At 39.8% G+C, this 22,651-nt stretch overlaps 1 protein-coding gene across 4 annotated transcripts in view; it reads left to right on the top strand.

Annotated features, from left to right (window-relative positions):
* Window positions 1–22,651, top strand: part of EHBP1 (EH domain binding protein 1) — a 225,706-nt gene that overhangs the window by 35,445 nt on the left and 167,610 nt on the right. For all 4 annotated transcript variants that reach the window (XM_080341320.1, XM_080341319.1, XM_080341318.1 and 1 more), the window contains 2 exons: window positions 9,705–9,800; window positions 19,191–19,244. In XM_080341320.1, the coding sequence (XP_080197446.1) occupies window positions 9,705–9,800; window positions 19,191–19,244 (150 nt within the window). The remainder of the gene's footprint in view (window positions 1–9,704; window positions 9,801–19,190; window positions 19,245–22,651) is intronic.

Genomic DNA, 22,651 nt, shown 5'->3' on the forward strand with positions numbered 1-22,651 from the left:
ATCCAAGACCGTAGTTCAATACATGTTCTTGATCTCTTAGTCATCCTGCAAGTAGAATACTTTATTCAACATATTTTTTTCATCTAATTGCTTTCTTGGAAGCAAATCAAATGAATATTTCTTCTTATTTTATTTTTGATGGACACTGGGCTCGGTGAGTACAAAGCATTAACAATTTTCTGGTTTTCAGCTTCTTTCAGAAGGAGGACAGGGATGGGGTCTTACCTTACTGTAGAGATGTTGTAAAGACTTCTTCAGAGGTTATGATTTGATTTCTGAAGTTTTCAGACTTTGAGAGATAATGAGGGATATCCCTTTATTCACAACCTCACATGGTTGACGTTGGAAGAGACCTCTGGAGGTCATTTCATCCAACCTTAACACTTAAGCAGAGCTACCTGAAGTTGATTATCTAGGACTGTGTCCAGCCAGCTTTTGAATATCTCCAAGGTGGGAGACTCCACAATCTCTCAGGGCAACTTGTGCCAGTGCTCGGTCACCCTTGTGTTGAAAAAGTGTTTCCTGATGTTCAGAAGGAACCTTCTGTTTCACTTTGTGCCTTCTGCCTCTTGTCCTGTTACTGGGCACCACTGAGGAGAGCCTGGCGCTGTCTTCTTTTCAGCTTCCCTTCAGGTGCTTATATACATCTGTAAAATCCCCCTGAGCCTTCTCTTTTCTAGACCAAACAGTCCCAGCTGTTTCAGCTTTTCCTCCTGTGAAATAATCCAGTCCCTTAAACATTTTTGTGTCCCTTTCCTGGACTCTTTCCAGCAGCTCCATGTCTCTCTTGTACTGCAGAAGTACAAGAGGTATGTCATTAAAAAGTTGTGGTGCAACTTGGAAGTTGGTATGATGGTGCTATGGACATACACTGAAACTGACCTACTTAAATAATGCGATTTTAAGATACCATTGAGCTCAAAGCTGAGTTCTTGGCGTCCTTTGAAGCCCTTATTTTTGTGGTTTTCTGTGATTTTGATATGCCTTCTGGCCCATATACTTTCTTTCCAAGCAAACTACTAGAGTGGTCCCTTGATGAGAAGCAATCATGGGAGATATCCTGTGCTGGATTCTCAATATTTTAGTTAGTATGATGGAAGACATAGGGTAGGAGCTCTAGATATGTTAAATTATAGTAAGTTTTAAAGTGTTGCAATTGAACAGCAATAACCATTTAGAAAGAGCATTTCGGTGGCAGTCTAGACGGATACAGGACCATAAGTGTATCCTACAGTTACTGACCTTAATGCAGATTTAAGATACTCTACAGCTGTATTTTGGGACCCTCTCTCTCTGAGCAAGTCTGATTTTGGTGCTTTTTAAGAGGCCTGTCAAAATAAGATGCCTCAGTATGGTTGGGCACTTTCCTCATGTGTGCCAGGAGTTCATGGAAGATGATGGTTTGCAATCTTGCGATATTTGACAGAATTACGGAGCAATCCTAGAATGAAAAGGAACTTTCAGCTTTTGGGGTAGAAAGTCACCAATCTGCTGGTGCAAATGTTGTCTTTCTTCAGAATCAGGTAGGTGGGGCTTGCTACAACTTTTCAGACTTAATTTATGTGGTTAACAGCATCTGTAGTTTAGAAAACGTGGAGCTTGTAGCAGCCAACGTGCTTTTAACTCTTCCTTTTCAGTTACCTGTCACACTGGCATGTTGCCCCTGGGCTTCTAGAGTTGCCTTTTTTTGAGCAGGGGAGGAATCTCTTTGTTCTGGTGTAGAACAAGAGAAAAATGTGTTGTAAATATGTTTACAATCATTTCACTGAGATGCTCTCACGTTTCCAGGCTTTGAGTTAAGAAATTTCAGTTTGAAAAGAGATGCTGCCATGATGTCAAGGAGCTACTTTGTGCTATTCCTGTGAACACATGCAGGTTTATACCTCTGAAGAATCAAATTTGCACTTTCTTCTGAGAGCCTGATGGAATTATTCTTCAAAGGTCCTTTTTGTATCAACGCTGAAAGAAGGTGCCTTGTCTGTGATTGCGGCACTTCTGCTGCAGGTTTATTGGAAACTGTTTAAACAGAGAGGAAGAGGAGCAATGTTGGTAACAGGGGGAGGACTTGAACAGTAAGAGCAGAGCCAATAGAAGCAGATGGACATGGAGTAAAAAGGACCTATATGTAGAGAGTAGAAAGGATGCCTTGTTCTCCATAACAGTAGCCTGCCCAGCCTTTTTGTCAATGATGTGCCCTCAATAAAGCAGCAGTTGGGTCACCAGTGTTGCTGTCCTTAGCAATCTGTTGCCTTTTCTGGCTACTTTGTTGCCTAGTGTCAGACTGCTTGTCGCTACCAACTTCTTCACTCCCTGGAGTCAGGAAGGCTCTGACTTGCTGTTGGCTGCCTGGGACTAGCACAAATCCATAATGGCATTCCTGGGGCTTCTCGGCTTATTAGTAAAGAAATCATGTTGGGTTGCAAATGCAAGCGGTCAGAATTAGGATGAGTCATTTTAATGGTCGATGCATACCCTTTTAGGCATATGATACAGTCTTTAACTTCAAATTGTTTTCCTACAGCATTGCTGCCTTCTGAAGCAGACAGTGGTTAGGGAGAGCATGAGGACTGAGTGGTGAGCGAAACTGCTTAATCAATAATGAAACTGGAGGTTGTTTGTTAAAGATGCTATAGGACATGCACAGAAAAGACTGCTTCACTGTTATGTGGTTAAATGCTGCCTTAGTGAATTCAGTTTTGTCCCACCCTCATCTGCAAAGTTCCTGACTGAGGCTAGATAAAGTATCAAAGCAAGATTTGATATATCTTTCCATGTAGCGGCTGTCTGGGCTATGGGGACTGACTTGCAGCAGTGTTGAGCAGCTATTGTTGCACTTGACATGAAAAAGAAATTGTTTTGGAAGACAAAGGATTGTTTCATGCTGAATCCCTATAAAGTAAGGCCCTAGCTGGTTTGAGTAGACTATGCAAAATTAGTGGAAGCTGGATATTCTTTCACTGCTTGTAAATTTGAGACCACAATACCCTTCCTTTTTTTTTTTCCAGGGATCCCATAAAGTTGAATTTTTGTGACATTCTGAGGTGCAGTGATGGATGTCCCAGAAAACTGTGACAAAGGTCTTCCTTAAATTCTGTGTGTGGGTTTTTTTGTTTGGTTGTTTTCTTTTGTTCTTCAAATAAGTAACCCAAAAGATAAGGCCAGAAACTGCTTGATGAGAAGGCCGAGAGGCTCTATCTGAGCATCATCTATTGTGTGCAGTGAATAAGGCAAGGTTTGGTGAAAGAAATAGCATGAATCATGTATTTAAGGAATATGTTATGAATGTGTATGTGTGAAATTAAGTTTGAACAGTTAGCCCAGTGCTAGAGAATCTGTTCCGTCATGAAGATGAGGTTTTGCTCATTTTCCAAGCTTAGCAGTCTTTCTGTAGCTCAGGTATGTCAAACTCATTTTCACTGGGGGCCCCATCAGCCTCATGGTTGCCTTCAAATGGCCAAATGTGGCTTTAGGACTGTATAAATGTAATTTTAGGACTGTATAAATAGTGTTGCCCGGTGAAAGTGAGTTTGATACCCCTGCTGTAACTTTTTAGCAGTAGGACATGGATGCATAATTACAGTTGTAACACATTGTGTAGGCTGATGAACTGAAGACATTCTTGGGAAAACCTGTGGGAATCTGCGGTTTCTTCATCTGCTCTCAATGAATGCTGGCAGCAGTGGGTTGAACAAAGGCTGCCTGGCACGTGCTGGGGTTTTTGGTCTGCATCCCAGGGTGGGAGCGCCACAGGAGTGTTGTTCTGGTGCCCAGCCTCTTCAACTGGAAGGCCAAGCACAGTGACTTCATGATGATCATGGGGATGCAAGCTGTAGTCTGGAGTACGGTCTTTAATTTGTCCCTTCCATTTGTGATACTGAGCTATGGTACAGAAGAAGCAGCCATGCACAAACTGCCAGTTGAGGTTTGCTTTGGTGTGGAGAAATCAGCAGCTTTTCCCAGTCCATTCCTTTTTCAGCAGGTCTGTTGGCAGCTGGATCATACTGACCGCTGGCTGTCCCCAGATGATGTATGGCTTTGGTGGGACTCATCACACAGAGCAAATGGGAGCAATGCTGCTGGCATGGAAGCACCAGATGAAGGACCTACATGCTTTGTCAGCTCCTCTTCTTTGAGTTACTTTTTTTTTTTTTTTTCTTCTTCCTGTCTTAAGTGTTCTGCCTGGATAATGCTGAAGAAGAGGGACTATCTTCACAAGATGAGCTGCTCCAAGCACTACTGGAGCCAGTAGAGCTCCTGCTTGGTTCTTGTCCTCTGAACAGCCTCTAACAGAGACAAGTAGCAGAGCTGGTCTGATCATAGTTAGTTGGCAGAAATTTTATCAGGGAAAAAAAAAAGCAACAACTTGCTGGTTCACAATAAATCCATTCTTGGGGTTGTGGGTGAAGAATAATAGTAGGTCTGGTTCTGACTTGTGCTTTTATAAAACAATATTGAGGGCTTGGCTATAGGAACGTATTTTTGATTCATAAGTATTAATGGTTTCATAAATTGCAGCAGGCTTAAAATATTATGGTCAGCTTTAGGATCTTACTGGAAAGTAACTTGTGGTTATCCTGTACAACAGAGGCAAGATCAGACAAGGCAGTAGTGAAGAAGGGAGAAAGCAGATAGGTTTCATAAAGCATCTGGAAGGCCAGGCCCTTGAAATAACACAATATTTTGCTTTTGAAGGATCATGAAAGTTTTTTGGTTTTTTTTTTGTAGAGACAGAAAAAGTGTAAGCAGCAGTGTGCAGAATTGGCCATGACAGGAATGGGGCATGTGCCAGGTCATGAAATCCCCTACATACAAGGGCTGAGGAAGTGCTGTCCATAATGTACTCCAGTTACAATAGCTGATTTGCCTGCATCTGCCTTATCTTCTTTGTGATGAACAGCTGGTGGTGGCAAACTTCATGTTTGAAACCGAAGATCCTGATCTGAGGCTATCTTCAACTTAATGTTTTAAAATTCAGATTTAAAAGACTGTTCTGTTTATATTCTATAATCTAGACAGTTGAGCAGTGACTGTGGGGGAAGGTTTATATTCAGTCTCTCTCATGCTTTGTTGTTTGTTTCTCTTCCCCCACGCAAGAATTAGCTAAAATAGTCTGGTGTATGTTTGGTAGGGCTTTTTGTTTTTGCTGCTACCTCCTCCTCCTCCCTGTAAGAGGATGACACTGGATTTATAAATGTTTATATACTTTCTGTATTACAGAGTATTGATTGTAAATGGTTTTTTTTAGATCAGAGGAGAGTGCTTCAAAAATACGTGTTCATAAAGTAATTGGGTTTGTTCAAAGTCACTCAGAAATGTATTTGCATTTTGGAATCTGTGCAATGTAACATCATCTCCAGCACCTCCGTTAATTACTGTTGTCCAAGTTCACGTGCAGAGTGAGAGGTGGTTTCATACGGTCAAGTTCAGCCCTTGGTGGGTAATGTTAAGTAAAGGTGATGCACAAAAGGTAGCCTTTGAGTGAGCTAGTCTCATCTTCTTTTGTTCAGTCAATATATTGCCATACATTGAACAAGAGCTCTTTACAGTCTTCTGTAACGTTCCTCCTTTTGGGTACAAGAGTTTCAGCAATGCTGGGAAATGTTACTTTTATGATTAAGCCCACCCTGTGCCTTCCAGCAGAAGGTACCGGAGAACAAGGCTTGAGTTTGTCTAACCTGTGCTTGTGGTGAGAGAGGTGTGAGAGACTGCTGTTTCATGCAGCCCAGAAGTGGACACTTAACAAGAGTGGAGAATCTGCACCTTGCTGATAATAGCTGAAGTATTACTAAATGTGGAGAATTTGCACAAACATGAGTGTGCTTTCTTTGTGTTGGAAATAATTGACTGTTGAAGGCTGCTTGACAACAGATTGGGTATTTCTGGGAATGTTTCACTACTTTTGAGTAGTTTGTAAGCCCTTTGGTGTGTTCTATATGCATTATTGTTTGGGACACTGAACACTTTAATTATCTGGCATTGTACGTTCACTGATTTAGATCTATTTTTAAAGGTTTTTCCTTTCTCATTGTAACCAGATGCCAAAACTGCAGAGGTATCAAGTCTCTTTTTCCAGTTCGAGCACAGCAGAACACTTGTGATGTTCACAATGTTGGGTATGGTGGATTGCAAAGTAGGCTGTCTGGATTATAACTGCTGTCTGTTTTAGAGAGAAAATTGGGGAAAGATCTCAAAACTGGGTAGCTTAAAGTGCCTGTGTGCATCTGTGGGCTCACCTCCATGTCCTTTCTCAAGCAGCTTTCTTCTGTGACTGCCATCAGTTTTGTGCCAGAGCAATGCCGTAGGTTGGACAATGTCATTCACAGCCCTACTTATAAATAGTCTATTTCAGCAACCTCTCCTGTAGCTCCTGTTTCCTGATTTAAAAGAGCTTTCACGCTGCATTGTCTCCTCTAATTTTCCACTGGCAGAAAAAGGGAGGAGTTGCCTTTTTCTTTGAAATGCTACAGAGCATTTCTGCTTGTCTTGCAAGGCAGTGGCTCTTGTCCCTCAGATTTAGGAGATGAAGCCAGGGAGGGCTGTGGGTGAGGCACCTGCTGCCAGTGGCCACTTCTGCTTGGCTTCTTCTCTCACCTTGGCTTCAGGGACAAGAGGAGATGGCTAGTGAAGACCAGCAGGGAAAGAAATGCATCTAGAAAGCACAACCCAGTGGGAAATTGAGGTAGAAGTGAGGGTCATGGTGGAAACAAGCTGCACTGATGCAGCGCCTTGCTTGGGCTGAGCCCTGACAGCAGTCACCTGTCTGGAAGTGCTGGCAATTCTGCTGCACAGAGGTGGCCTGATCCAGCTCATGGATCAAAGTCCAGGCTTATAATTTGCGAGTTGAAAAGGTTTTTTGATATAGGCCAGATATAACTTCAAGAAACTGCAACAGAGGTCCCTGCCATGAGAAATATTGTCTTAGAATAACACTCACCATGTTAATTTTTAATTATTATAGTAGTTGTTAGCCCTTTCTCTGTGTTTTCCCCCCTTTGCTTTCTCCTTTCCCTTTCTCCTTCCAAAGAACCCAGACATAGTTTTGATGTTATCTTTTTCTGTCATGCTGTTTGTGTGGTACGGTGTTTATTTTTCAAAGCCAAAGGAGGATTTAATAACATTCAGCTGATCACAGAACAGCTTTGCTTTAAAAGCTCATTAGCTAGGGCTTGTCTCCTGGTTGTTGCTTGCAGTAACATGCCTGTGACAGTGACAGAAAATCACATATATCTCTGTGTGTGTTTGTGTCTTTCTAACTCTCCTGGTGGGAGGCAGTGCTGATAATGGACTTGAAGTAAAACTTTGCCTGCACCAGTGAATGCTCATTTTCTAGTTTGTTTTATAAGTTGAACCTCAGCTGAGCAGGCTGTCAGTGCCTGGACCTTGGACATCAAAAGTTTGACATAATTGTCAGTATTGGCCAAAACTGTCAGGGAAGCGCAGGTTCCAGACACACTGTGAGCTCCTATTAGTTTTGTGAAAATTGGTATCCAGAAAAAGGATTGAGTGCCCCTGTGGAGGAGAAGTTGATTTATCTGACAAGGTGCTACACGAGGACAGGAAAGCTCAAGGTGAGCCTGTGCCTGGCTCTGGATCACTGCCTGGTGCTCACTGAATATCCCCTTCAAACAAGCTGAGATTGATGAGGGGAGCGTGGGTCTTGTGGGAGAGATGCGAAGCTGGAGCTTGGATGGTTGTGGTGGGGATGACAACTACTGTGGTGTGTTTTGCTGTTCACAAAACATCTTTTTCTTATAAAATACACATGTGGGGTAAAGCTATAAACAGCATTGTTTACTCAATTATTCAGAAATTCATCCAAGCCTGCTTTAGAATAATGAGATTAGGCTGAAATTTGTGGAGTTAAAAATAGTAGAAATTGGGTTCTTTCAAGCTGCTCTTTTAAAAAATTCTTTTTTTCAGATGCCCCAAGTCATGTTATTTAAGTTTCCTCTGCAAGCACAAAGCATAGAAACTTACTGAAATTTCTAATCTATTTAAGCATCTTTGGGAGCTTGGGTTTTAAGAAGAACACCAAAGGTGGAAAAACTTTTGATAAAACCACAGGACAGCTGGCAGTGTTCAGCAAGAAAATAAAAATAAGGGGATGGAAATTAGTGTGCCATGCGCATGTAGCTGCAGAGACAGGTCGGGCTTTCATCTCTGGACGTTGGATTCTGCCTGGACACATTGCTGTGTGATCTGCTTTGGTGAACCTGCTTTAGAAGGTGGGTTGGACTAGATGACTTGCAAAGGTCCCTTCTAGCCCCAACCATTCTGTGATTCCCCATTCCTCAGCTTCACATCCCTTCCCAATTCCTCTGTCTCCCCCTTTGTCCTTCCCCTCCTTGCCCCTGCTGCCTTAGCAGTTATTGTCAGCTGTAGCTAATCTGCAGACCTCTGCTTTGTGAGGATTGAGGGATTAGGGCAAGAGTGAATCCAGCGGAGGTACCCGTGATGCTGTGGGCTCTGAAAGCCCAGCTGAATGTGAGAGGGTTCAGGAAGCAACGGGTGCGTGTGACGGGGCTGCCGGATCTGAGCCTGACACCTGGAGCACACACTGCTCACAGTACACAGCACAGAGAGTTATTGCCTCTGTGTGTCTGAATGGGACTCTTTCACCATCTTTGTCTTTCTCACTTCGGTATAGCAAAGTCATGTTTAAAGTTGCCCAGGTTACCTTAGGGTACCTGAGAACTTGAGGCGCAAGTCCTACTAACCTTATTATAGTAAAAATTTGTTCTAATAGGCAGTCTTCATCTGAAGTTGTGAGTGCTGGAAGGAGTATAAAACTGCAGTGAGTGATGCTGTAGAATTAAAAAAAAAAAAAAAAAAAAGCAATAAAAGCCCAGTTAATTTGCTTCAGATAACAGTAAGTAGATGGTACATTCTTTCCTGATAAAATTTCCACATATTTATAATAACACCCCTGCTCCTCAGCAGTCACTAGTGCATCAGCATCCCTCCCCCACAACACCATAAAATGGATTAAGTTGAGCTTAGAAAAAACATACTTATTCCAAAACAAAAACACTCACACAAGTCATTTTTCAGGACTATCTGTTAAAATGTAAATACGTACGGTACATCAGTCCAAATTGGTTCTCAGTCTATTTTACAATTGTGTTTTTCATTATCTTTTCTAGGTGTAGGTATCACAGCATATTAATCCTTAAGAATTTAAATGCTTTAGTAGCATTTAAAATGTATTATAAATCGCTGTATTTGGCTTTGTGGTTTGATTTTATTTTTTTTTCCTTTTTTTTTTTTTTTCTTCTCTATTTAGGTCTAAATGTGGTTAAGCCTGCACTATGTGCTGTACTTGTGTTCTTTAAATAAATGTATTCCTTCATTTGGATAAAAACAAAATAAAGCTCATCTTGCTACAGAAGCTCTGGCCTTAAGGTCTTAATTTTTTGCAGGTCTCTGAGTGTCCTGACCTGTGCTATGTACGTTAGAAAATAGGCCTTGGGACCTTGTGAGGAACAGATTTCATTCAGTAGGGGAAAAAAAAAAAAAGCAAGCCTGCTAATAGTCTGAGTTTCCTTACTGTCATTCTTAATAATGTCTTTTATAGTGTTCAGTAGAGTCATAGCTTTAAGAACACTGCCTTTTTTGGGTCAGTAACATGTTATTTCTACCTACATGGGAGTTGAATCAGCACTTTTATAATGGCTTTAACACAACTGTTTCTTTTTTTCCTTTAGGCTCATAGTTGGCAGCCTGGAATCAAGAACCCGTACCGTGGGGTGGTGGTATGGCCTGTTCCTGAAAATGTTGAGATTACTGTGACACTCTTTAAGGTATGGGTTTGTTTGTTCTTTAAAGCATAATCTTTCCTATTTCTTAAACAGCACATGAAGTGTTTGGAAGTGTCAGATTGTAATCATGAAGGCCTAACCTTGCTGGGTTTAAGTCACTAATTGCCCAACCTTATTTCCCCAGCTTAAATCCTGGAGAGAAGGATGGTCTGTGCCCTGCCAGAGCACGTACTTCTGTAGTTTAGTTAACACACTGAAAAATCCTGTTGAGCTGATTATGGCGAGTCGTTGGCATAGAATTTAGTACATGTGTAACTACGCACGTAGTATGTGTGTAAGTGCTTGGCATGTGTTACAGTCTGGTTGGTTTTCTTTAAATACTGTAAGCCAGAAGTTGTCAAAACAGTCATTTCTAGACTTCCTTGTTCAGTTGCAGTGCAGTGACCCCATTTCTTATGCTATTGACTAGCGAACAGAATCCAGCTCTTAGTTTCACAGTATTTAATATGCCACACCGAACATCACAGTATTTATGTGCAGTCGTAGGAGTGGTTGTGGAGCATTTGAGTGGCACAGGGAATTATAAGATTTATGGAGGAGGGATTTTTTTGGGGACTGAGTTTGCTCTATGAAAAAATAAGCTTATTTGTGTGGCTATGAAGCAGAAGGAGGCACTGGTGGTTATGCTAGAACTTACTGACCAAATATCACAGGGCAAAGCCCTTTCTGCGTAAACAGAAACAATGCAGCTTTACATGTGTGACAGTGTAGGAGGCTGCCCGGGAGGCTGAAAATTTCTGGGATTTTCATTCCATTGGTTATTTCTTGTTCTTTACTCTTGTGTATTCAGCTACACTTCATTTGTTTTTATTTATAATTGCTTAGGGCAACAGTAACATACTTTTTTTCTCATTAGTAATATTTACATTTGTGTTGGGGACTTCCATTAATAACTTCTTAGAAGTGACTTCTTATTAGCCTTAGAATGTGAATTTACTACTTGATTCTTGATTTATTAAGTAAAAAGAGGAGGTGGTTTGTTGTTGTGGGGTTTTTTTTGGTTTTTTTTTGTTTTTTTTTTGTTTGTTTTTTGTTTTTGTTTTTTTGTGTGTGTGTTTTTGTTGTTGTTGTTGTTGTCATCCTTGGGATCACCAATGAGCAGAAATTTCCTGAGTCACCAGTGATGCTAACTATCATAAATTTTTCTCTCTTCTTAGCAGACCATGGGGTCTTCTACTGAGGTTCAGAAGTTCACTAGCAAAAATTGTTTGCTTTTGCATGCTTCAAGGCCCTCTACTTGAATTAAGAAGTTTAACACAATTATGTGACTACACTGTGTGTCTGTATAATCTGCATATGGTTATGTAGCACAGTAAATGTTACTTAATATTTTAGACATTTAAAATGAAGCAGAAATATACAGAATTCTTGATTGTGTATGCGGTGACATGTTACATGAAGAATGGGAAATTAAAGGTTTTTTTGGGTGCAGTTCTTTGATGCTGTGGCTTTGGAGTAATAGCATCTCCCACCCTTCTCCTGCCATCTCATGCTACCTTTTTAATCCTATCTGCACAATGTCAGGGCCATATTTTGTAGTACAGCACAAGAAACTTGTAGTTGTGCCACTGAAAGTGAGTGTGAGGGTTCAGACCAGATAGTGAGGAGAGAGAAGGACCTCTGGAGCCAGTAATAGGTACTAATACAGCCTTAATTTTACCCAGCACTGTGACTCTGCTCTTCTCTCCAAAAATGAGCCTGCCCAATGTGAGGGTTGGTCTGGGAGGAGAGGTACAAGTGTGAATAACCCCAGAGGCTGTATCTTCTGGGAACTGTACACACTAATCTCTGGGGGAACAAGCACTGGCTTTTATAATCAAAATATCGAGATTACACAAAGAAGTGGCATATTGTCAGGCAACGCTTATGTAAATCTGCGCTAACTGATCCTCTAGCTCCTCCAACAAGTGTCTGTAAGTGGCCAAACCCACCTTTTTCTCCGCAAGGCTACACAGGTGTGATACAGAGCAGTGCTTTTTGAGCAAGCTGGGTAATGCATGGGGAGCACTGTGTCTGTGTGAGCCCAGCAGCCTGCCTGGTTGGATTGGAGGGACAGGTGATTGCAGGCAGAATGTGGGGTTAGCACAGTTGAGGCTGTGCCCTGTCCTCTCTCAGCTCTGCTGGCTCAGTGCTATAGCAACATGTCAGCTGTACTGTGGGATCTGCCCTGACACCTGGAGAGCTGGCATTTCTCTAGCTGATATGTTCTGGGAAAAAGCGGTCAAAAAGAACTGGCTATGTTCTGTTTTGCATAGCTGATATATCAGCTGGTTAGTGCTAGAGTAGTGGAGAGGGAAGCCTGCAATAGCACACTACAGCAGCCTTTTTGGGGGCTGACTTAGAAGTCAGGTGTTTATATCCTCCTTTCCTCTGGAAGGAAGGAGGCAAAAAGCTGAAAGCAGTAAAGCTCAGACAAAGATACAGCTCATCTTGCAGGTCTGTAAAATCTGCTTTAGGAGACACTCCCCTGTGAAAGAGTGGCTGCTGAACGTTTGGCACTTTGCAGTAAGTATATTCAGCGCAGCTGTGCTGTTTAACAAACAGTAGTTGTCCTCTTTCATTACAACTCGAGAACTGAAAGGAAGCTGCTGGCTCCATGTCCATGCTGGCATAGCCCACTGATGGGAGAAGGTTGCCCTGACAGAGCTTTGTAGCAATCACAGATAACAAATTAGAGCAGTGGTGCTGTTTGAAATAGAAGTGCAGAAAGGGGAAAGAGCGGACTCCAGAACAGACAGCGACGTGTTTTAGGAAATGATTCACACAGTAGTGGCTGTGCATTCATAAGTGGCTGTTGAAATGTGTTGCTGGTAGGATTAGGAGGTAAGTCAAGGTTTCAAGTGCTGGTGAGAATGTTAAGAATATCCTCTCCAGTAGTCACCAGTGGACACTTGAGAGCTGGCTAGCAAAGTGCCTGTGATCAGTCAACAGATGAGACATTTTGCATTATCTGCACATCCATATTTTGGATGTTAGCTTGTTTCCAACGATATATTTGTAACTCTTAGGCAAGCAGAGCTAAGTATTGAAGAGACTGTAACCTTCATTTAGAAAACTTTCACTGCAAATAAATAAACTTTTTGCTTAATTTCACTTAATTCTGGGCTGCGGGTAAAATTTCATAATGCTCTGCAGTCATGTGGGGAAAAGCATCAAATGGATGTATTGATCCAGCTTCCTTTCACTAGTTCCTGCCCATCCAGATGCTGAAGTGCTAATTACATAAAAAGTTCCATCTATTCTGAAAGTTTTCTTCCTTTGCCATGCTCTACATTGATGTTTGGTTATGCCTTGGGTTTTTCAACCAAAATGGGGAGAAAGAAACATTGTGAAACAATACACCTATTGTGTATTTTAAGTCCATGATTTGTAGTGCTTTCATGGAAAGATCCACAAATGCCAGCAAAGCTAACTGAATTCCCATTTTTCATTGTTTCCATGGTTGCACTCCTGAAGTTCATTTTTAGAGTCCCTGCAAAAGCAAGGTTTAACCATCGTATATGAAAGCCTGGATACTTTTACATGTTCTTGTGTATAAACGTATACATTTATCAACTGAGAGAGATTTTAAATGAGAAATTTTCACTGCCTAGCAAGTCCAGTGCTTTTAGCCAATGTTCGTGAACATCAGTTGTACTATGAGGATTTCAATTGCAATGTTGTTATTTTCTAGCTTAAAAGCAAAAGTGACCCTCCCAAGCAAAAATGTTTGTTCTCCCGGAGTAAGCATGGACTTTGCTTCATTGGATTATGAAAAGCACCTGTTTTGTTAGGAATACCCATGATTTATCACACTAATGTACTATTGCAACAATGGAGAAAATTACCAGCTCTTCATTCCGAAGTTTGGAAAGAGGATTTTTAAAGGCATAGCTTTCTAAGCATACAAAAAAGTACTTAGGAGTAAAATAAGAATGAAACAGATTATAAAAGGACAGTTGTATTGTTGAAAGTATTCCCACCCCCACATAGCTCTTTGAATAAATTCCATATCTTCTTTCTTGAAAGCCTGAGTCAATCATGTGCTTTGATTATAGTGCAGTAACCAGCCATGCACCAGCAGGAACACTGCAGCAGAGTCAATATGTTGTCTCAGTGAAGGAAAAAAAAAACCCACCAAAACCCTTCAGTAACACCACTTCTCAGAACCAAAAAACAAATCCAGGTTCAGAACATACTTGTTTTGCTTTAGGAGAGACCAGTGGCTTGACTGGACAATGTGGAGGATATTCCACTGGAGGAAAATAATATAATAGCCGTGTAGACAAGACAATGTCAGATACAAAAAAAAAATCATATGCTCAGGCAAGTGACCATATTTGCACACTAAAATAATTTAATATTCAGTCTTAGTGTGGGGATTGATTGTAAAAGCTATATATATTTAAAAAAAAAAAAAAAAAAAAAAGGTATTAAATCCTTGTGCTTCTAGTCCAGAGGCTTTACAGAGAAGTATGAGCTGTTGTGTGAGCTTGGTGTTGTGGTGGACAGGGACGGTTCTGCCAGTCTGCTCAGAGCTCTCTGCTTTCTGGAACCTCAACAAAAGCTGACCAGTGTTGTATGTGGCTTTCTAGGCTAATCAGACCTCTGTAATCAGCATTGAAAGCGACAAGAATTGGGTCAAATTTTAAGTCTTCTGCAGCTTTAAACAGCCAAGTACAAAAGCTGAGGACAGATGCTGGAGTACCCAGAGCATCTGCTATAGGTCACGGGCAGAGGAAGATCACAAACCTTGTCAGCACTTGATCTGATTCAATATGACAGTTCTTAAGTAGTTATTCCCCAAGAAGAAAGACCGAAGATTAAGGCTGGTATGAAGTGATCTAATTGAAAGGCGAGCTTCAAAAGCCAGGAAAGCTTAGGGAGGAGGCAGGGGAAAGGAAGGGACTGACACTCTGAAGATCTTCTCTACCCTCTCTGGCTGCTGATTAGAAGGAGCAGACCCTTGTTTGCTGATATGGCTTTCATTGCTATTACAAGACATATAGAAATAACTGTGAAGATAATCTAAACTACTGGAGAAGGGTTACTGTTATTCAGTCTTCTGAAACCACCCTACACACTGCAGAAAGGATCTAGTCCTTGAAAGAGCTCCTTGCGGCCGATGATGGACTGATCAACAGAGAACAGAAAAATATGACAGATATAGTCCTTGTTGCTCTTCCCTTGTTCGGGCCCAGGAGATTTGTCTGTTTTCAGGTAGCTGACATGTGGATGGGCAGAATGGGGTTGCAGAAGGTGGTTTGTAGGACTGAGGTTGTTGAGAGGCAGCATATCTCTAGGAAAGTAGTTAACAGTGTGAATGTGTGAGATGGACTAGGTTTTCACTGGAGGATGGAAGTGCTCTACTGATGTTGAGAGGAGAGCTGAAATAATTGTCTGAACTGTAAGATGATGTCCTGTCCTTTTCACTGTTCCTACTATTGGCTTCTCAGATGAGTGTTACTTTTGAAAAGTAAAGTTATCTTACCAGAAAAAACAAAGGGAGAAAGAAAAAAGAGGATAGGGGAAAAAAAGAAGGCTCTAAAAATTCACTGAAGATACTGAAAAGGAACATTGTATTGAGAGGCAAATGCACATGGAAAGCAAAACAGGAAAATGGGGCCCACCTCTTGATATTAAGAACGGGAATTCTTTTTTACACAAGAAAATGAAGAGGAAAAACAAGCCATTCAGTCCATTTACCCAAATACTCATAGTTTTCAATTCAAGGTAAAACAGTAATGAGCATTGAATAGAGTGTAGTTCTGCATCAGTGGAGTGTTGGTAAAGAAAATGAGCATTATTAAAATTTTTTAAAAAGGCTCTTGCCAAGTCTCTTTGTGTTACAGCAAGGTATGAGGCAGTTTCTGGCTGAGAAAAATACTAGAGAGAGTTTGTTCCTTGAGCTTTTTAGGTAATTTTCTTTATCATTTGCTCTCAGGAAGGAGCACAGGAATGAGGTCTGTTTATAACTCTTGTTATTAGGTTTTTCCAGCTGTGCAGTTTCAGTGATTACTTGTATCTGCTTCCAGGTGAGGTGAAGATCTGTGTGCTGTGTTATCAGGAATGGCTTTCATACAGTCAAAATTTCAAAGGCTGTTATAACCATTACTCCTGGAGTTATTCTTCTTTGCAACGGCTTTTTTTTCTTTTTCCTAAAGAGCAATCAGCTGTATAGTCTTCAAATAATAGTTCACTAAATTCATCGCATGAGTTTTATGTGGGAAATGAATGGAGAATATAGGTTAGCTAGTGAGAGAAGTATGTGTTGCTATGGTTTTTTGGTGGCTTTTTGGTGGTTTGTTTTGTTTGTTTGGGTTTTTTACTGGTATTTGCCCTCTTCAAATCCAAATTAACCTGGAAGATTAGCCAGATTTATAGAAACAACACTTTTTATCAAGACCACACATGGAAATGTTAACGCAAAGGGTGAAACAATGGTTGCAATAGAAACTGTGTTGTAACAATAACTATACAAGTCTCAGTTAATACTGACCACATAACAAAGTTGTAAATTAGCTAGAAATAGGACTATGCATGCTGCTCCCTGGGCTTCTAATAAAATCATTTTAGTGAGAAGAGTGAAGCCGCTTACCTGTCTGTTGCAATTAAATGCTGAGGCTTATGTGTATAAGCTTTACTCAGGGTTTTCTGTTTCTAGTGCCATTCTAAGACTAACAAGAAATGTGGCTTTAAAAAATTACATATACATGGATTTGTTTTTAAATTGGAAATATCTTGCATGTACGTATCTTAGTGTCCATATCTTAGCATATTTCATACTCTTCAAACTTTTGATAAGGCTGTTCATTAGAAAAGTCCTTGAAGCTTTTAATTTTTATTTTTTATTCTGCGTAGTTGGTAGGGAGTATGGGGGATAATACACTTGCATTTATTTTTCAGAAGTGATCACAACTTGCTTCCAAGTGCATGCAAAAATGTTGACTATTAAGTCTTTTCATTATACAGTATTATTTTGTTCTATGAGGTTGTCAGAAATACTCGGAGTACCTAATTCTGTAGCCTTCAGAGGTATGAACCAGCTTTATTACCATTGGTAGAAGAGCTTTGTTTATCTTTATTGATTATTGCCTTGAATGGACAAACTAATGATAATTTTGTTCCTTAAATAGGATAAAATAATCGGCCCAGACTTTGCAAGCAGTTTTACCTACAAGCTTGCCCTAATAGCTTTTAGGGGAGTTATGAAAAAAATGGAGCAGGATGAAATATTTAAGAGTTTAGTCACTTATTATGGAGTAGCTGATTAAAACATAAAGTGATTAATGATCCCATTAAATCTCATTATGTCATTTTATGCTGTATCAAAGGAAGCAATTAAACAAAAAGGTAATTGCCCCAGGTTAACTCTTGAAAATAAGTATTTAATAGCTGGATTACAGAAAATGATATCTTTGGAATTTATATGGGGTACAGCAAACCAGCAGGTATTATGCACTTTATTTACATAATGCAGAATTCCACAAACCTGATGAATGTGATGGATAGATAATGACATAATCTGGTATTTACAAGTACATTAATGGGAACACAGGGATACCTCAGTGTAATTTTGTATGTGTCTATTTGCTCTTTTATCCTTGTGGTTAATGGTATAGTATGCTTTTTACACTCATTTGCAGTATTTAAATTATTCTGATATTAAAAGAAGTCTAAAAAAGGTATTCATATATTGAATCATCAGTGTAGACGTAAGTTTCTCGTAACATCTTTTTTTTATTGAAACTACCTTCCATTGTTGGAGTAATGCATTTAAAATGCATATTGCATATGACATCTGGCGTTGTAGTTGTTAAATGTATAGCTAATGATGGTGCCAGTGGTATGATGTGTGTTAGTGCCCAGCAAGACTCATTCTGCAAGGACAACACTGTTTTACAGGATTTTAGAGGAAGGGCTGGACTGGAGGAGATGAGATGATGTCCTCTTCAATATGTTATCATAGTTCATTCAAAGAGGAGCTTTATTTAAAATCACTCTTTCCAAGCTTTTGTGTGTTGGAAAAGGAAAAAAAAAAATTATTTTTCACTGGTTCTTTATGTTGTAAGTTTATTACTTACAAAATTCTTTATTTTTTGTATTTGATGAGAACTGTTAAGACCATCATGTGATGCAGTACCTTTGCTCACTGTGTGTCGGACTTCAAGGCAAAACTAAGTGAAACAAGGACGGTTAAAGCAAGGATAAGCTGAGTCGAAAAGGTTGAATGTGAGGCTTGTAGCATTCTGGAAAGAAAAAAAAAAGATGGTACTAATGGAGGTAAACAAAGTAGAACCAAAATATCTCAATCCATTTTGTTAATTCACAGCAGCGAGATGGAGTTGGTGCAGAGCTCAGTGTAGTATCATGGGCAGGATCCAAATAATAGCAAGAAAACTCTGAAAGTGCTGAGAGGTGTCATATATGATGAAGGTAAATGCTGTTTAGGGGAAAGTGACATTTATCAACAAGTGTCTATAGCATGAAAATGTCAGAGGCAAAGGAATAATTGAGTGGTTTCCTGTAGCTTGAAATAATAGGATAAAATTGAGGTATAGTACAGTGAGGCCTCATGTCCAAAAAAAAAAGTCTGAAGACCCATGCTCTTAATGTGAGAAGCTGTTTTCCAAGAGGAGTAGAAGTTATTTTGTTACAATTGTTCAGAACTAGGATTGGATGATAACTTAATGTGGTGACTTTTTTAAGTTGTGTTGTGTTTTGTTTTGTTTTTAAGTAGTATCCTTGATAGAGGCGTGTAGGAGATGACTTAATTTTTCCACCGTTATCTTAATTTCATACAACACAGGCCACACCACCAGATTGAAAGAAAGCTCATTAAATGGGAAACTTCCTTATTATTTCTCTTCCCATTGGTGAAAAAGTTTTCTGATCCTCATGTGTGATGCAATAGAAATGTTGCAAAGGACAGACAAGTATTTTAGAAATTTGTAGTGAAATGAGGTGCTGTGCGGGAGCCATGATTTCAGATCTCTGCTGGCACTGATGGAGCCCAGGCACGAGGAGGTGGGGTGGTGCCTGCTGTAGGTGGGAGCAGGTGTAGATTTGTTGCGTTTATTCAGGAGGTGGAATATAAGAATTAAAGAGAGATCTATCTTTTTGCTCTGGATGAAAGGAAGTAGAGTTACTGGCCTTTATTGGAATCAACCTCAAGTTTGCCTCTGTAGAAGTCTTCATATCCTCACTGGCAGTTTTACCCCAACTTGCTCATCCATTGAAGCCTGCATCCTAGGTAAATTATTAATATTTCCCTCTGTCATCTTCAATGGGTAAAAAAATATTTCTATGAGTACATACAAATCTTGACTGACTTAAAATTTCATGTACCCTGGATTATTTATTAGACTTAAGTTCTCTGGTTTGTTTTTCTAGGATCCCCATGCTGAAGAGTTTGAAGACAAAGAATGGACATTTGTCATCGAGAATGTAAGCTGGAATGTTATTTTTTATATATATATATATATATATGTGTCTGTGTAAGACTTAATAATTTAAAAGAGGAAAGGGTGTCAAAGTGTTGAAAAAGGATTGAGTAAAACCTGAGCTGCTGAACCACAGTAAAGCTTTGCTCCATAGTAGTAAGGGCTTGTTCAAATACCTATTGTTAAGTTACAATTAAAATACAGGAGAGGGGAGTACTGTACTACACTGCTTAAATTTTTTCACTGTAAGTATCAGTCTTCCTTGCATTATTTTGCTGTGAGCAGTAGGGTAAACGAGTTAGAGCTGGGTTATGACTCATTGTTTTATGGGTTATGACACATTATTTTTCTATGAGAGGGGGAGTAAACAAGTTGGAGCTGGGTTATAACATCTCTACATCCCAAGCAGCAGTCTTCCCTTCCCAGTTTTGAATGCTCTTTTTGAGTGAAGAGCACAGTTTTAGCACCTGTGCTTTTTAGGTGAGGAAAGTGAGGCAGGGTGGAGAGGTGAGACCAGCCATGGTCATCTAAGCAAAGAGCGAGTCACGATGTGCCCTCTGCTCCCTGAGATCCCATTCTCACTCTTTTTGTGGACAAGAACCCTCTTGGGCACCCAGGGAAAACCCAAAAGGTGGATCTTGCAAATCTCTGGCTCCTCTGAGTCAGGAGCTCCTAGAACTTCGAGGAGAGCCGAGTTCCTGGGGACTGTACAAACAACACACAGTGCCAAACAGCAGGGTTTAACATTGCATAGAGCAAGTACTTCATGAAATGCTTTTTTCTACTCCCTTCTCTGCATTGGGCTGCATTTCCCACTCTGGGGCTGCCTGGGCTCAAAAATGGGGCAGCTGCTTTAACTTCTTCAAGGAAACTCCTTTTTAAAATGTGTTTAAAGGCACTGTGGCATCAAAGCAGTGTGTGTGTGTGTCTCATTAATATGGTTTCATTCTGAACTGTTTCTCAGTAACATGATGTAATTTTTATTTATGCTGCTTTTAAACAACAACAAAAAAATTGCTTGTCTCCTGAGTCATAGTAATGCCACACGGCACTAAGGTGTGGAAATTGCATGTTACTGTTTTTTGCATAGGAAAGCTTGTTTTTTCTTGTTGGTATCAGAAGTGATTTGGGTGTCCAAAGTTAAGGTTTATTCTGATGACCACATTTAAAAGGGCTGAAAGCAAAGTGCTTAATTTATGCTTTTGTTTTTAAATGTCAAGTTTCTATTTTTGTTTGAGATCTATGAACACAAAACACAGTTTAGTTACCGTTTCCTGGAGTTTCCTTTTCTTTCTCACTTAGTTTATTTTAATCAGGGAAGTCTCTATCACCAGTTGTCACGGTACAAGTTCCTTGGGATGAAATAATGTCAGTATATTTCTCAGACGACTCCTCTGGGTATAGTTGGGTTTCCTGTGACGTTGCAGAAGTTTTTTTTTCAGAAGTTTATAGTGAGCGCCTGTCGACTTCATGGCCTGTTTTATAGCACATTGCTCTTTGTCATGTGTCACTGTGTGATATATAGAGATGGTGGCAGTACCTTGGTACCTCTGCTGCACGCTGTTCTCACTCTGCCTCAAATATTCTCCGCACTGTAGTAACACTTGCAGGGGTGGGAGGTTGCTTCAGTTGCTGAGCCCCAAAGTGTGGACCCTGGAATAGACGGAGATGGTTCCAGTATGTATCAGTGATAATCTTTTGTTGTATGAAAACTTACCCTTTGCAGCCTCAGTTATGCCATTAGCTTCGTCCCACAAGAACTGGGAAATAGTCATTGGTGCGCAGATGTTTATCCGTGGATTAGACGATGTAAAAAAATATCCTCAGAACAATAAATTTAGTAAATAGCTTTACTGCAAAAAATATTGAGAGCTAATTCAGCTATAAAGCTAGTTGTTCCAGTCTCTTCCTTTTTTATTTTTTTTTTTAATCAAGCACTGCAGAAAGCTGTAAATACTGCCAAAATATCTGATCTGCAAATATGCTTGAAGAGATGGAGAAACTCTTTTCCAAGAGTAACAGCTCCACTTAGTGGTGGATAGATATATGTTCATCTGTTGGCGCAAGTAACAGATACTGATTGACATTTTAGAGCATGAAACAGCTGTGTGTTAAAAATCTGGGAGCTGAGGAGACAGGAGGTTGACCTCCTCGCTCCCTAAACTGTTGACATTTAACACTTTCAGGATTAACATATGTTTTTCCTGGATTTAAAGGAACATATTTGTCATTGAACCTGACAAGGACAGGTCATGAGCACAGGGACATTCACAGTCCTTTTTGTCCAGGTATGTTGTCTGCCCTCAGAGGCTGCAGGGTTTCCCTTCCTCCTTGGTTTGCCACATTCAGAAAACAGAATACCAAAGCCTGAAAAGTTTATGGATGTTCTTCCATTATGAAGAAATCTACACTTTGCTCAAAAAACATTTTTGAGTTTTTTTAATATTACTATTAAATGTTAATCTCCAAAATATTTTTTTAATGCTTCAGTATGGCTGAGTATGAATCAACTAACAGAGATATTCAGCTGAAGTTTGATACCTTTGTTGGTAGACGTTGCTGAATTCAAAACAAGATTACTCTAGACTTTTCGGGGAATTTTTAAGTAGCATTTGGGTGACATGATTTGTGCAAGATGACTGTGCTGTAAATGAAAATGAAGTGAGATTTTTTTTTTGCGTGTATATATTGTGTGCCAGGTTTTTTGTTTGTTTGTGAGTTTTTGTTTTTTAATCCTTCAAATACAGGTACTTTGTGATCCATCACCTTGGTTATTATAGGAATTTTTTTTCTGAGTGTATATTTAATGTCTTAGCCACTCTATTTGTATTCTAGTAAGTGAACCTTTGTCATCTACTGTATGTATAATCCATAAATAATGTGATCATATCACAGTTTCTTAATATTTAAATGTTGATACTAATATTCCCTAAGTTTCTTCCATGCCTTTATCTCATTCACAGACATGGTTTTTGTATATTTGTTACAAGCTTGCTTGTCTCTAATTTTATCTTTAACCAGACTCTGTGTATTTATCTGTTTTTTTCTTCATGAGGCATTTCTTGAAGTTGTCTTGTTTTTTTTATTCTTCTTAATAATAATAATATCAGGTGTCCAGATTTGCTATAGCAAGTTGAAGAGCAAGAAATTAATAGCTAAGAGTAAGACTTACTGATCTCTGGAGAGGTAACAGGCTTTCAAAATCTTATGGATTGGCACTAGTTTGTTTTGCCTCTTCAGTTTAGAGAACAAGGACTAGTTGCTTTCCATTTAACAATATAGGCCACTTCCTCTAGAAAGTGATTTTTCTCTCTTATTGCTACTACGGGTAATTTGTACCTGTGCTGTTTCCACACTTGGTTCCTTTCACTGTCTGAGATCCAACTTCCAGTGTTAATTTTTTCAGTGTTA

This window comes from Nesoenas mayeri, assembly GCF_963082525.1.
Source record: "Nesoenas mayeri genome assembly, chromosome: 3".
Taxonomy (NCBI): domain Eukaryota; kingdom Metazoa; phylum Chordata; class Aves; order Columbiformes; family Columbidae; genus Nesoenas; species Nesoenas mayeri.